Genomic DNA, 15031 nt, shown 5'->3' with positions numbered 1-15031 from the left:
CTCATGTCCATCGAGTCGGTGATGCCATCCAGCCATCTCATCCTCTGTCGTCCCTTCTCCTCCTGCCCTCAGTCTTTCCCAGCATCAGGGTCTCTTCAAATGCGTCAGCTCTTCACATGAGGTGGCCGAAGTACTGGAGTTTCAGCTTCAGCTCCAGTCCTTCCAGTGAACACCCAGGACTGATCTCCTTTAGGATGGACTGGTTAGATCTCCCTCCTTGAGAGTCCAAGGGACTCTCAAGAGTCTTCTCCAACATCACAGTTCAAAAACATCAATTTTTCGGCAACTCAGCTTTCTTCACAGTCGAAATCTCATACCCATACATGACCACTGGAAAAACCATAGCCTTGACTAGACGGACCTTTGTTGCCAAAGTATTGTCTCTGCTATTTAATATGCTGTCTAGGTTGGTCACAATTTTCCTTCCAAGGAGTAAGTGTCATTTAATTTCAGGCTGCAATCACCCTCTGCAGTGATTCTGGAGCCCAGAAAAATAAAGTCAGCCACTCTTTCCACTGTTTCCCCATTTATTTGCCATGAAGTGATGGGACCAAATGCCATGATCTTAGTTTTCTGAATGTTGAGTTTTAAACCAGCTTTTTCACTCTCCTCTTCCACTTTCATCAAGAGGCTCTTTAGTTCTTCTTCACTTTCTGCCATAAGGGTGGTGTCATCTGCATATCTGAGGTTATTGATATTTCTCCCAGCAATCTTGATTCCAGCTTGTGCTTCCTCCAGCCCAGTGTTTCTCATGATGTACTCTGCATATAAGTTAAATAAGCAGGGTGACAATATATACCTGATGTGCTCCTTTCCCTATTTGGAACCAGTCTCTTGTTCCATGTCCAGTTCTAACTGTTGCTTCCTAACCTGCATACAGGTTTGTCAAGAGGCAGGTCAGGTGGTCTGGTATTTCCATCTCTTGAAGAATTTTCCACAGTTTATTGTGATCCACACAGTCAAAGTCTTTGGCATAGTCAATAAAGCAGAAGAAATAGATGTTTTTCTGGAACTCCCTTGCTTTTTCGATGATCCAGTGGATATTGGCAATTCGATCTCTGGTTCCTCTGCCTTTTCTAAAACCTTTGTTTTAGTGCATGCAAATCTATATTTTCACTGTGTTGTTTTGTTGATGGTTATTTCCTGAGGCAGTTATTTCCTGAACCATGCTCAGTTGCTTGCTGAAGTTATCCAGTTTCTCTCTTGCAGATCCAGCTGTTCATTTTTGTTGAACTCAGGTTACAAAGTTGCATACATTTTGAGTACTCTTCCCCAACTCTGATTTTACCTTCTTTATTTTTTATTTTGCAGAGGGTCTTTCTTCCCCCCAAGAACATATAGATGGCATTCTAACAAAATACCAAAATGTTAAAGTTTATTTTAAGCAATTTCCTGGAAATGTGTTTCTTAGCCTTTTTGGCTAATAGTTATGTCTTGGTTACTGTGTTTTAAGTGTTCTAAGAATTTGTCAGTGGTTAGCTCTTTGCATTCTCACAGCAGTGCTCTGTCATGAGTCTGGTGGTATCCTTATTTTGTGGATAAGGGAACTGAAGAACAGAGGGGAAGGAACGTGCCCAAGTTCACACTGCACAGCTGGTCTGGTTCCAGGGACTCTGCTCCTGACTGCTGTGCTGCATCCCCTCTGCGCTGTGTTGACTCTAAATTAGATTCTAGTATGATTGTCTTATGTAAGTCAAAGTGGTGATGTTTTAGCAGATTAAAACCTTACCAGCATTGAATTAAGTAAGAAGAGTTGCAGTGAACACAGAAGGACAGCATAACAGCTTTATCTGTCCAAAGCTGGGCAGTGATGTCAGATTTAACTACCTTGTTGCAGTAGGTTTGTGAGAAGTGTCCGCATTATTTCCTTTAGTTATTTATGGTTTTGAACTTCTTCTTAGGCACATCACCCCTGAAAAATTTTATGTGGAAGCTTGCGATGATGGAGCAGATGATGTACTTATCATCGACCGTGTGTCCACAGAAGTTACACTCTCAGGTATTTCATGGCCAGGGTTATAAGTGTCCTGAAAGATTTTACACCTAAGTTGCAGTAATGGTTAAATTGACGAGATCTGTGTCGGTGTGTGGATCTCTGAGTGCCTTCTTAGAAAAAATTTAATTCTTACTACCTCATTTGATTTTTGTGCCTTGATTTTATGCTTTTTCTTGAAATTTTTAGCATTTTACTGTTCATAAGGATTAAAAAACTTAAGTTATTTCTTCATTTGTTCTCTTAATGGCACTATAACAGGATTGAATTTGTTGATATGTTAATGTTCCTCTCTAACTATAAAATTTAAAGTATTAGAGTGTGAGAAAGTTGTTTTAGCATAAAGTGTGCTGAATTTTAACAACTGCTTTGTTTTTTAAAATATTCATGACTATGAGGATAATTTTTTTTTTTTTTTTTTTTTTTTTTTTTTTCTTTTTCGGGACAGAAGGGGATGGGTATGAGGATAATTTAATAAATGAAAAATTATATATACATCACTAAAATTTGTGTTTTAGGCAGAATGGTTTTCCTAAGCTTTATCTAATCTATCTATATTTTGGTTTTGCTTCTCTGGGGTGTGAAAAACAACTTGTTCAATTGTGTGGAACACTGATTTCTGACTAGATTAATGTGAAATAATTTTGATGACAAATCAATGTACCATGTGAGAATCACATTTAGAAAGTCATATTTCACTTATTTAAAAACTCACCTCTAGACAGAATTCTTTATTATTTTTTTCTGAAGCACAGTATTTGGCTGAGCATAGAGTAGGCATTCAGTAAATAGTGACTATCCTTCGAATGGATAAAGTGAAACATGCAGATGTTTTGCATAGGATACTAAAGTGTAAGAAAGGCAGGACTGTAGGTCTGTTTCCTTGGTTATCTGTGCGTTCTCGTTAAGTCCTGTGTGTAACTTTTCGTTTGACCTGATGGAGCGACAGCTGTTTAGTCTGGTAATGTGGCGTTCCCTATGACTTGCTTACTGGCTGCTCTCTCAGAACGGCTGACTGGTTTTATCCACTGTTAGTTTCCTTCTAAACTTTAGTCCCCATACTTCTTTATACCTCGTTGATACAACCTAGTGTCTTATAAAAGCTTTAGTGTAGATGTATTTTCAATTACTCTCTTGACCTGTCAGTGACATTTTATTTGTAAGTAGAGATTGCCGACCCATTTGAGTGGACAAAGCTAAAGGTCTTGAGTAGTGTGGATGTAAAAATGATAGTAGTCATCGGTAGACACATGAAGAGATGCTTTGACCTTAAGCCAGTGATGATGAGAGCCTGTCGATCCCAGTTTCTCTGCCAGTTACGTTTTACCACTGGGAATGCAGACCATTGCCATAGAAAGAGGAGATTTTTTTTTTTTTCTCCCATGAAAAATTATCATAGTCCTAGGAATTATCACCCCCGGTGGCTCAGATGCTAAAGCATCCGCCTGCCATGCAGGAGACCTAGGTTCAATCCTTAGGTCAGGAAGATTCCCCTGTAGAAGGGAATGACTGCCCACTCTAGTGCTCTTGCATGGAGAATTCCAGGAACAGAGGAGCGTGGGCTATAGTCCATGGGGTCGCAGAGAGTCAGACATGACTGAGTGACTGACACTTTCACTTCCATTGCTGTTACACTCTAGTTATTGTAACTCACAGCTCTGTCAGTAGTACATTTAAGTTTATCAGTTATCTCAATATGTTCAGAGTTTTCTCTGAGCTTTTTATTGCACTGGTATTCCCATTTTTCATGGCAGTTATTTTTGGCATAGCATTACTAAGTAAATTGAATTATTGAGAGAAAAGTAAATTTTAGAATTACAGGACTGCCGTTAAGAAACAAGAGAGCAGTGTTTCAAAATGGATGATAATTAAAATGTGACTGAAAGAAGCAATTTATAGCCATGTAAATTTGGAAAACTTTGAATTAAACCTTGGAATAGCTTTCTTTTACTGTAGGCCTTCTTAGAGCCTTTAATCTCCCACTGTACATTGTGACTCAGAGCAAGCAGAGTTAGCAAAATACTCTGGGAGTATTGCCTGGGAGACCCTACTTTCCCTCCTTTTTGCCATTATTCCCTAAAGTAGAATTCTACAAAATATGTTTTGTGTAGCACATTGGCTTAAAGTTTAACAGTTGTGAAATGAACCTTGTTATCTAAAGTACTCTTCATTAATGAGGGCATTACTGATAAATCACAGCCAATGATACTGCCTCCCTGGATGCTTATATCAGCTCTTAGGCACCAAGAGGAGGCTTGTCCTGCCTCCTTCCCCTCTTGGATCTTTGCCTCCACTTCCCACATTCTTATACAGGAATACTGGAATTTTACATTCCATTTGTTGCATGTTGAAATTAACATCTCATCTCAACCTCCATTTACTTTCTGATTCTCTTAAAGGAATAGATTTGGTTTCTGACAAGAGGCTGAATAAATTTGGTTGAAAGTTGCCGAGGAAATAATCCTTAATTTACGTAGTGAAGTTGCTGAGGCATGTTACTTTTGGCACCATATTCTAGACCAGGCAGAGACCTTTGTGTTGTAACATGGACATCTTTATTTTATATTCTGCCAAAATGGGAGGTCTAGCACTAATGAAGGACTGTAGCTTTCTTAGAACAAAGCGTGCATATTGATTTAGTTGAAGTAACCGTTGAAATGAAACTAAATTTCTCTTTCTGTTGCTGAGCTTTCTCTCAATGAGTTTTCTTTTTTCCTTTATTTTTTTCTTTAAAGTCAAGAAAGATATTCCTCCTTCAGCAGTCACAAGACCAATATTTGGTATACTGGGCACAATCCATCTGGTGGCAGGTAAGAAAATGAGCTAAAGTGGGGGAAAAGGTAATGAAATTGACCCTACGAGAGTATAAAGATGACGGCACACTTTATATCTTTCTTGAAGCTTTGAATCTGTAGTTTAGGTATTTGTCCTTAATTTCTAAAAGTAATATTCCCCTAGCAGCAAGTTGTTAAATTTATAAGCCTGAGGTTCCCTTTTTTTTTTAAGTTTTGATTTTGGTTTTATTCAACTAGAGTTGAAATCTCTAGTCTGCTAGGGATTTTTCATAAATTCTGAGTGTTTACACAAAAATTTTAATGCATTGATGAACCAGAATATGCTATACCTCTAGCTGCTTACTGGGGTTGATTATGACATAGAGCATGTTAGAGAATGTTACCTGGTTCTAGGCATTAGAAGAGTGATTTTTCCAGTTTAAATTTTATTTCCTACTTTTACAAAGTTCCTGTTGTTTCAGGCATACAGTTGTATGCCGAATATACCTGAATGCTGTTATATTTATAAAATGCTGAATGCTGTTATATTTATAAAAGAGGGAGGTCCCTTTTGTCCTGCAGTTTACAGTCAAGTGAGAGAGGCGTTAAACGGTAAGTTACCACAGTACAGTGTGACAAGTTCTGGGAGAGAGGTGTACCTAGGAAAGCTTCCAGAGAGGGCCCTGTGGTTAGAGCCCCAAACGGATCTGAGGAACAAATCTAGTGGTAAAGGCTTTCCCTGGCTTATTTGGGGAGGAAGCGGAGGTGGCCAAGATCAGGGTTGGTGTGGTATACACATGGTGCTGTGATGGCTGCTTCCTCCTGACCACTCATCTTTGGAGTGTCACAGTAACCAGTTAGTTACACTGCCCAGCCAGCTCTCTACCGTTTAGAATAACCGGACGACATGGGGCGTGTAGACGGGACACTGTCCTGCACTGGCCAAATCTCATGACCTGTGGTGCTTTAAGCTACACATTGGGAAACGCGTAAGCAGAGGCATGGATGCTTCGGGCATAATGTGTGGGGGGTGGGCAGGGAGAGAGAAGTGTTTTCTGTCTCTTATTTTCCATCTGCTAGGGTCACTACTCTGGTTACCAAAAGCTTTTGCTTTTAACTTTTTGAGAAAAAATTTGACCTTTCAAAAAAATATTTTTAAATAATATGCTCATCTCTCTATTCATAAATTATAAGATTGCCTTAAAAATGTACTCGTCCTTTATTTAACACAACTCCTGCCTCTAGAGTTCAAAGGACTGCTACTTTTGGCTTTCTCGTTGTCTTGTTTCTATTTACCTAAGTTTGGATTTGCTTTTTGCAGGTAATTATCTAATTGTCATTACCAAAAAGAAAAAAATAGGTGAATTTTTCAATCATGTAATCTGGAAAGCAACAGATTTTGATGTCCTTTCTTATAAGAAGACGATGTTGCACTTAACTGATATTCAGGTAAGAACTGGAGACACTTACTAATTGCAGAACCTGAAGAAGTCCCGTGGCGTGGGTGGGGAAAGGAGGTGGAACACAGACAGTTCGGTGAAGTTTAAAAAAAATGTGTTTATCTGGCTGCACCCTATCTTAGTTGCAGCATGAGGGATCTTTAGTTGTGACTTGCAGACTCCTAGTTGTGGCATGTGGGATCTAGTTCCCTGACCAGAGAGATATATCTCCCTTCATATATTTTATTGCTCTTGGGTGGTTCTTTATTTTTAACTGACTCAATTCTTAAAATACGAAATTTCATAAAAGAGAAAAGGACAAACTGAAAATGCCCATGTACTCAACACATAGATTTAAGTTCATATTTAAGAGTTAGAAACTGGTTCAGGCTTAGGTGTGTGATGGTCCACCAGGGTGCAGAAAAGATGGCATCATAAGTCACATGGTAGGAGCAGCACAGGCACCGTTCAGGCTACTCCTGATACAGTTTTGCCAAGAAATAAAATATTTTAAATACTCGATGTTTTAAATTATAGTATACTAAATAATATTAATTTTACTATGTTTTCATTGTTCCGTTTATAACTTACAGTAGGAGAGTATTTTAATGTTTTGATTTTTTAAAAATCTGTTATGCAACAGTTATAATTTTTCCTATTGATTATTAATATAGCTTAAGATTATTGAGAAGGATAGCTCGGTCATTTGCATGGTCCAACCCTATTGTGCAAAGACAAGACCGCCTGTATTCGTATTCAAACAAAGCTATTTTTGCTTGAAGTATTTTTAAAAACTTAGTTGAATGGCATTAACGCTTCTATTTTTTGAAAATTACCTTAAATCAACATTATGTTTGAGATTTATATCTATTGAGTATTTGTTTTTTAAATGTACTTTATGGTATTTGCTTTGTAAAATTTTTACATTGTATTTTTATTCCCAGAATTACAAGAAGTTTGTTTTTTAAAAGAAAGCTATTTTGAAACATGTATCTTACCTATAATAAACATGAAAAAAAGTTAGCCCTAACGCTGTTGTCTTATTGACTAAGTAAAGCTGTGGAATGGGCTTCTCTGTTGGCTCAGTGGTAAAGAATCCGCCTACCAACGCGGGAGATGGGGGTTCAATCCCTCGGTCAGGAAGACCCCGTGGAGAAGGAAGTGGCGGCCCACTCCAGTATACTTGCCTGGGAAATCCCACGGACAGAGGAGCCTGGCGGGCTACAGTCCATGGGGTTGCAAAAGAGTCGAACACAACAGCAACTTAAAACAGCAATAACAAAGCTGTAGAATATGGCTTTTATACTTTAAACTTAAAATTTCTTTTTTCTATTATTTGTATATCAGTCAATATATTAATATATTCATCCTCTGAGACATAATAATTTAAGGCAATAAAAATGTTTATATTTAATGGCCCAGTAATATTGAACATTTCTTCTTGATTGCTCTAGTTTGTTGTCAGACTGTGTAACTAATTGCTTATTTGTATCTTTCACTTTTCAAAACAGTGTTGAGGCCAAAATAAAAATTTTGTAGTATGTAGATCTGTAATATGTAGATTAAATGTTAATCATTTGTTAAACATTAAATATTACAGACATTAAAAATTAATTTTTAAAACAAGAATAACTAATGTCAGTCCTAGCACTCATTGTGAAAGCCAGCTAAAATGATTATCAGAAAATAAGTAGAAATATTACTTTTACTGAATCTTCCTTTCTTTCCTATTGAAGTATAATTGATTTACAATATTAGTTTCAAGTGTACAACATGGTAATTCAGTATTTTTATGCATTATAAAATGATCACCACAATAAATCTCCTTACCATCTGTCACCATACAAGGTTACTACAGTATCATCGACTGTCCTCTCTAAACTGAACATTTTATCCCCGTGACTTATAACTGGAAGTTTGTATCCCTTAGTCTCCCTTACCTACTTCCCTCATCCTTCTTACTTACCCTCCTCACTGGTAACCATCAGTTTGTTCTCTGTGAGTCGGTGTCATTTTTAATTTCTTTCATCATTATCTTATAGTTTTCCAGTGACAGGTCTTCTTCCCACCTTGGTTAGATTTTTTTTCCTGGATATTTTATTCTTTTCATACAGATGTACATGGAATTTTCTCCTTAATTTCTCTTCCCAGTTAGTTCATTGTTACTGTATTGAAATGCAACAGACTTCAATATATTAATTTTATATCCCAACATTTTACTAGTTTTTTTGGTGGCATCTTTACTTTAGGATTTTCTGTGCATGGTATCATTTCATTTGCAAGCAGTAACAATTTTACTTCTTCCTTTTCAGTTTAAATTCCTTTGATTTCTTTCATCTAATTGCTATAGCTCAGTTCAGTTCAGTCTCTCAGTCGTGTCCAACTCTTTGCAACCCCATGGGCTGCAGCACGTCAGGCTACCATGAACATCACCAACTCCTGGAGCTTACTCAAACTTATGTCTACCAAGTTGGCTAGGACATCTAATGTGTTGAGTAAACGTGGTAAGAATAGGCATCCTTGTCTTGTTCCTTATCTTAGAAGAAATGCTTTCAGATTTTCCCTGTTAAACTTGATACTGGCTATAGGTTTATCATATATGGTCTTTATTAATAAGGTATGCTCCCTTTATGGGCTTCCCTGGCAGTTCAGCTGGTACAGAATCTTCCTACAATGCCGGAGACCCTGATTTGGTTCCTGGGTTGGGAAGATCCTCTGGAGAAGGGGTAGGCTACCCACTCCAGTATTCATGGGCTTCCTTGGTGGCTCAGATGGTAAAGAATCCGCCTGCAGTGCAGGACACCTGAGTTTTATCTCTGGGTTGGGAAGATTCCCTGGAGGAGGGCATGGCAACCCACTCCAGTATTCTTGCCTGGAGAATCCCATAGAGAGAGGAGCCTGGCGGGCTACAGTCCACGGGGTCGCAAAGAGTCAGACACGACTGAGCAACTAAGCACAGCACACATGCTTTGTTGAGAGGTTTTATCATAAATGGATAATAGATTTTGTAAGATGCTTTTTCTGCATCTGTTGATCATATGATTTTTATTCTTCAGTTAATGTAGTGTATTGTTTGATTGGTGGATATTGAACTGTCTTCCCATCCCTGGGCTCAGTACCACTTGATCATGGCATATGATCTTTTTAATGTATTGTTGAATTTGGCTTGCTAATATTTTGTTGAGGATTTTGCGTTTGTTTTCATCAGTGATACTGGCCTATGATTGTGTGTGTGTGAGATAACTTTATCTGATGTGGGTATCAGGGCGATACAGGCCTTATGGGATGAGTTTGGAAGCATTCCTTCCTCTCAGTTTTTTGAAATAGTTTAGGAGAGGCATTAACTCTTTGGTATAATTCACTGGTGAAGTTGTCTGATCCTGGATTTTGGTAGTTTTTAAATTACTGATTCAGTTTCATTACTGGTAATAAATCTGTTCATATTTTCTATCTCTCCCTGATTCAGTCTTGGGAGGTTGTTTCTAGAAATGTATCCATCTCCTCCGATGTGTTTTGCTGGCATATAGTTGTTTGTAACAATCTCTTCTGTCCTTTGTGTTTCTGTGGAGTCTGTTGCAATTTGTCCTCTTTCATTTCATTTTCTGATTTTATTTAGTTAGGTCCTCTTTTTTCCCCTGATTTATCAGTTTTGTTTACCTTCTCAAAGAACCAGGCCTTCGCTTCATTGTCCTTTTCTGTCGTCTGCCCTGGGGTGTCCCGGCACTGTTGCCAGCCAGCTGTGGGCACATAAGCCCCCACACTAACAGGCGTTGAGGAGGATTCCAGAATGGCCCTGCTGGCACCACTGTCCTTCTGGCAGAACGAACTCCCTAAAGTGGCTGCTGCCAGCCTCTCCATCCACAGTGCAGTCCCAGCTGCCTTCTGCCTCTCCAGGAGACTTGCCAAGATCACTCAGTGGGTCTGACCCTGGCTCCTTTCAGATGCCTCCAAGCTAGGACTTGGAGCGTGTGAGATCTTTATGGGCCTTTTAGGAGAAGAGTCTCTGTTTCCCGCAGTTGTCCTGCTCTGTACACAAACCCTGCTGGCCCTCTGGCCTTCAGATCCAAACATTTCTGGGAGCTTGTCTTGCTGGTATAAGATCGTTGACCTTAGGAGCTGACCTAGGGCTCAGACCCCTCGCTCACTGGGAAAAACCTCGGCAGCTGTGATAATCCTCCCATTTGTGAATCACCTACCTGAGGGTGTGAGTCTTGACAATACCAGGTCTTCACCCCTCTTACCCATCTCATGGTTTCTTCTTTATATCTTTAGCTGTGAAATATGCCCTACCAGTCTTCAGGTTGCTTTCAAAGACAGTTGCCCTGTGAATAGTTGTAATTTTGGTGCCTGTGGGAGGAGGTGAGCTCAAGGTCTTCCTTCGTTACCGCCTTGACCACTGCTTTCTCTCCTGGACTTTTCCATTTTTGCTTTTTTTTTTTTTTTTTAAAGAATTCCGTTTGACTTCCCAACTAGCGCAAACCAGTAAAGTTTCTTAGGAATGAGGATGGACTTATTCTCTTGTCATTGACCCTTTGTGTTACTGGGCCCCACATGGATTATTTTCTTCTGTCAAATGAGGATAATTGTGCTAACCTAGCAAGGAGTTTCTGGGAACATGACAGAGAATCTGTAAAGTATCTGAGACTCAGTAGGTCATAACTTAAGGTGGTAGTGTTTTATTAAACTACCTCTTCAGCCCTTTAGAGTAAAAATTGTGAAGGATGCTAATGAGAAGGAGGTCTGCCTACCAGTTACTGTAATGCCCTGTGCCCTTGAAAATTGTCCATGTGTCAGGAACTGTCCCAGGTCCTAGGGAAGTGGCGAGCATCCCCCTTGTGCAGTCATTTAACAGGGCTTGACTTAGAGGTTTTTACTTTGACTCTCTGATCACGCTGATGCCTTTTCAAGGATAAGATAGACTGTGTTCTCTCCTTTGTTTGCAGTTACAGGATAATAAAACTTTCCTTGCAATGATGAACCATGTCTTGAGTATGGATGGGTTTTACTTTTCAACGACATATGATTTGACCCATACTTTGCAGCGGCTCTCCAACACTAGTCCAGAATTCCAGGAAATGAGTCTCTTGGAAAGGGTAAGCTTAATCTTCTATTTTAAAAAAATTTTTAATCTATTTTTTAATTTTTAGGCGCATGCCTCTATTTCATCCATAAAATATATATTGATTTTTCTCAGTCCTGGCTGTATCAGGATCATGTATGGAGCTTTGAAAACATACCATGTTTCAAGTAGACATCACACTTCCAAATTCAAGATCCCAAACACAGTATGTTTAATGACAGGATCAAGAACTGCATTTGTGCGTTTTCAGAAATCTAGCTTGAACACGCATGTTGGTCATTTCCTAGCTCTCAGTGGTCTGTGGTATAACAGAATATTAGCAACACCATTGTGCTTGTAAAAGTAATGTTCTAAGAGGTGAACTTCTTTCTGTAGCTTTTACAAGAAGAAAATAACAACTTATTAACTTGGAAAATATGCTTTTGTTTAGTGTGGGTTTTTTTGTGTGTGATTCCCCCTCCCCCGCCTTTTTTAAAAAATTAAACATATCTTTAAAACTACTTTTTTATTAGTTGGAGGCTAATTACTTCACAACATTTCAGTGGATTTTGTCATACATTGACACGAATCAGCCATAGAGTCACACGTATTCCCCATCCCGATCCCAGATGATCTTAACATGAAATTTCTGCTGTTCAGGAACCTAGATAATTGCTGCCTTGATATTTTCTTGTTAACAAAAATAGATATGTTTAGTGGGCAGATAGCATTTATAAAGTTGCGTCAGTTATCTCTTAGCTTGGACCATATGAAATTGCCACTAAGTGACCATTTTTGATCCATAAAAGTGATAATTTTATATAGTTCAGCCTAAATCAATATTTTAGTTGACTGACTTACTGAAGCCTATAATAGTCTACTCGTAAAATTATATGTAGGCTTAGATGTAAGGAGAAGGAGGCAACAAAGGATGAGATGGTTAGATAGCATCACTGACTCAATAGACGTAAATTTGAGCAAATTCCAGGAGATAGTGGAGGACAGAGGAGTCTGCAGGAGGACAGAGACATGCTGCAGTCCATGAGGTTGCAAAGAATTGGACACGACTGAGTCCACATTAATTTTAAAACTTCTCTCTTAGGCAGATCAACGGTTTGTATGGAATGGTCATCTTCTCCGAGAACTTTCTGCTCAGCCAGAGGTAATGTACACTAAATAAAACCAGCTTATTTGTCACTGTCCAAGTTGTAATTGAATATATGTTACATAATGGCTAGTTAGTCACCAAAGATTTTGGTAAAGAAACTTAATTTAACTGTTTAGAAACTTGTGGACTTCAATTAGATCCACCCTCTCACATCATTCTAGGTTGAAGAAGCCTAGTTATTTTACTCTGATCTTCTATGGAAGCCTTAAATACAGGAAAAAATACCTGAGTAAAAATAACATTGCTTTCTGTAAGGAAGAGAGAGAGGATAGGTCTTGGAAAATGAATAATGTAGAAATTGGGCTATAGCTAATTCCCCAGGCAAGTGGAAAGCTCTGCATTTGTGTCTGTAAGGGACCCTGACTCCCTTCAGTCACCCAGGGTAGACGTGCATAGATGTCACCTTCCTCTCTACCAGTCTATACAAATGAGGTAGAAACACAGAGACCCACTTCAGAAGACTAATGCATGGAATCTAGGTAAATAGATTTTCCTGATGGCTGCATTTCTTGACATTTGCTTTGCTTTTTTGGGGAAAGTAGATTGAACTGCGTGGAGGAGTGCAGTTGTTGTAGGCTAAAACTAACAGAGATAAACATTCTGACCCTTCATGTGGTCTTGTTAGTGTTCCAGAATCTATGAATGTTCAAACTCAAATGATTCCAGCAAATACTTAAATTTTTTAAATTGAAAAGGCAATGTTACATTAGAAAATATATATTTTTTTATATAGTGCTTCTTTTTATTATTATCAAATTATATTTATTCCTAAACATTATCTTCATTGCAGGTCCATCGGTTTGCCCTTCCGGTATTACATGGCTGTATCCTTACATATTACTCTTTAGTTTTCTGGCAGTCTTTATTTAAATATTATTATAAGGCAGATTTAAAGACAGTCTCAACTATTACTTGAGGAGGGTATTTTAGAATTAGTAGATATTGCTTTTGATAATAAAATCAAACCTATTAACATAAAATCTGAGAATACTGGTTGTAAATTGGTTGTAAATGACCTCTTTTTTTTTTTAAATAGAATGACCTCTTTTGACTGAATTATGTTCTCTCTCTCCCAGAATTCTGGGGCTCCTGGGTTAAAAGAAGAAATATATCCACTGTGTTTTGACTTTTTAGACTTTGTATCAATAAGCAAGAGTAATTTTAGCCTGACTAGTGAACATTTTCTTAGTAATAAAGAAAGTTAGACTCGGGAACTAGGGTGACCAGCAACTTGGAGAGGAGAATTACAATTGAAAATTATATTTGTCATTTGAAATAGCCCCAGAAAAAATGAAACATAGATGTTATTACGAAGAGTGATGCTTGTGGGGCAGGTACGGTACTAGTGCAGAATGAGTAATGGTTATCTAATTGTAAGTTCATTTTAAAAACGTCTTCATCAGAGACATCATCATGTTAATAAAAATAAGGGAGCAGACTGAGCTGGCTGTTACAGGGTCCACACAGTGTGCTGGTGAGCGCCCGAGATCGGGACTCTGCCTGCAGAAACTGAGGGGATCTCTCTCTCTCAAGCACCCCCAAAGAAGCTTGGGAGCTGACACAGCAGTCTGTGATTTATTTGTTCATTATGTTAATATGATTTCCTTAAATTATCATGCTTATTATACGTAAAAGCAGAAAATAGTAATGCAGGAAAGATTTTCTACAGTTGTGAGGGAATAGAAAGCAGAAAATGTCAGGATAAAAGCTCTCGTTTTTTCTGGTTTTGTTTTGCTTTTTCCCTGAAGCTTTCCTAAGTTCTCCTAAGGGTAAAATAATAGCGAATGTTCTATTTAGGTAGCACTTTAAGGATTTGGGCCACTTGCTTGTGTGTGTGTTTTTTAATTCCAAAATGAGATTGTGAATGGGCAAATAATGGTAAATGAGACTACAGAAACGGATTATCCATTTAGCCTTAAATCTGAAGCTCAACGTTGGCTTTTAAACAGTGTTTAAATGCAGCCGTTTTTGGCTGTGGCGGTCTTCATTGCTGTGTGCAGGCCTTTCTGTAGTTGCAGCACGTGGGGCTGCCCTTGGCTGCAGTGCGCGGGCCCCTCATTGCAGCGGCCTCTTGCTGAGCACAGGCCGGGGTGCGCGGGCCTCGATAGCCGCGGCTCTGGAGCACGGGCCTAGTTACTGCGCTGCTTGGGGGATCCTGCCAGACCAGGGATCAGACCTGTGTCTCCCGCGTTGGCAGGGCGTTTCTTCACCACTGAGCCACCAGGGAAGCCCTGCATTGTTCTCTGTCTAGTGTTGCCTTTTGACTAGAGCTGTCGTCAGATGTTCCGTGTACTTAGAGACCAACAAGAACAGAGGGCCCACGGCGGGAGCATTCCTGGGGCAGAGAGGACGGGGCAGGTGGGAGCTGGGCTCAGAGTCGCAGCTGGGCCCGCGCCCTGCCGGCCCTCAGCAGCTGGGTCCTGAACTGTCAGGGGGAACGCTCAGGGTCTGCGGAGAGAATCCGCATGGTCGGACAGGGGCACTCAGACCCTGGGGGAGCGAATAAGCCAAAGGGGAGCGGGGCGGGGATCCAAGGGGGTTTAGGAGCTGTTGTCGTAATCTGGATGGAAGGTGATGGTGATCAACAGTGGTCGCGCT

General features: G+C 39.4%; 1 protein-coding gene across 1 annotated transcript in view; it reads left to right on the top strand.

The window, feature by feature from the left end:
• Window positions 1-15031, top strand: part of SACM1L (SAC1 like phosphatidylinositide phosphatase) — a 68204-nt gene that overhangs the window by 28468 nt on the left and 24705 nt on the right. The window contains exons 2-6 of the mRNA XM_065933878.1: window positions 1902-1999; window positions 4729-4803; window positions 11150-11299; window positions 12368-12427; window positions 13224-13257. Of these exons, the coding sequence (XP_065789950.1) occupies window positions 1925-1999; window positions 4729-4803; window positions 11150-11299; window positions 12368-12427; window positions 13224-13257 (394 nt within the window). The 5' untranslated portion in view covers window positions 1902-1924. The remainder of the gene's footprint in view (window positions 1-1901; window positions 2000-4728; window positions 4804-11149; window positions 11300-12367; window positions 12428-13223; window positions 13258-15031) is intronic.

This window comes from Muntiacus reevesi, chromosome 4, assembly GCF_963930625.1.
Source record: "Muntiacus reevesi chromosome 4, mMunRee1.1, whole genome shotgun sequence".
Lineage (NCBI taxonomy): Eukaryota > Metazoa > Chordata > Mammalia > Artiodactyla > Cervidae > Muntiacus > Muntiacus reevesi.
The sequence above is the reverse complement of the archived record's forward strand: the minus strand, read 5'-3'. Positions and strand labels throughout refer to the sequence as shown.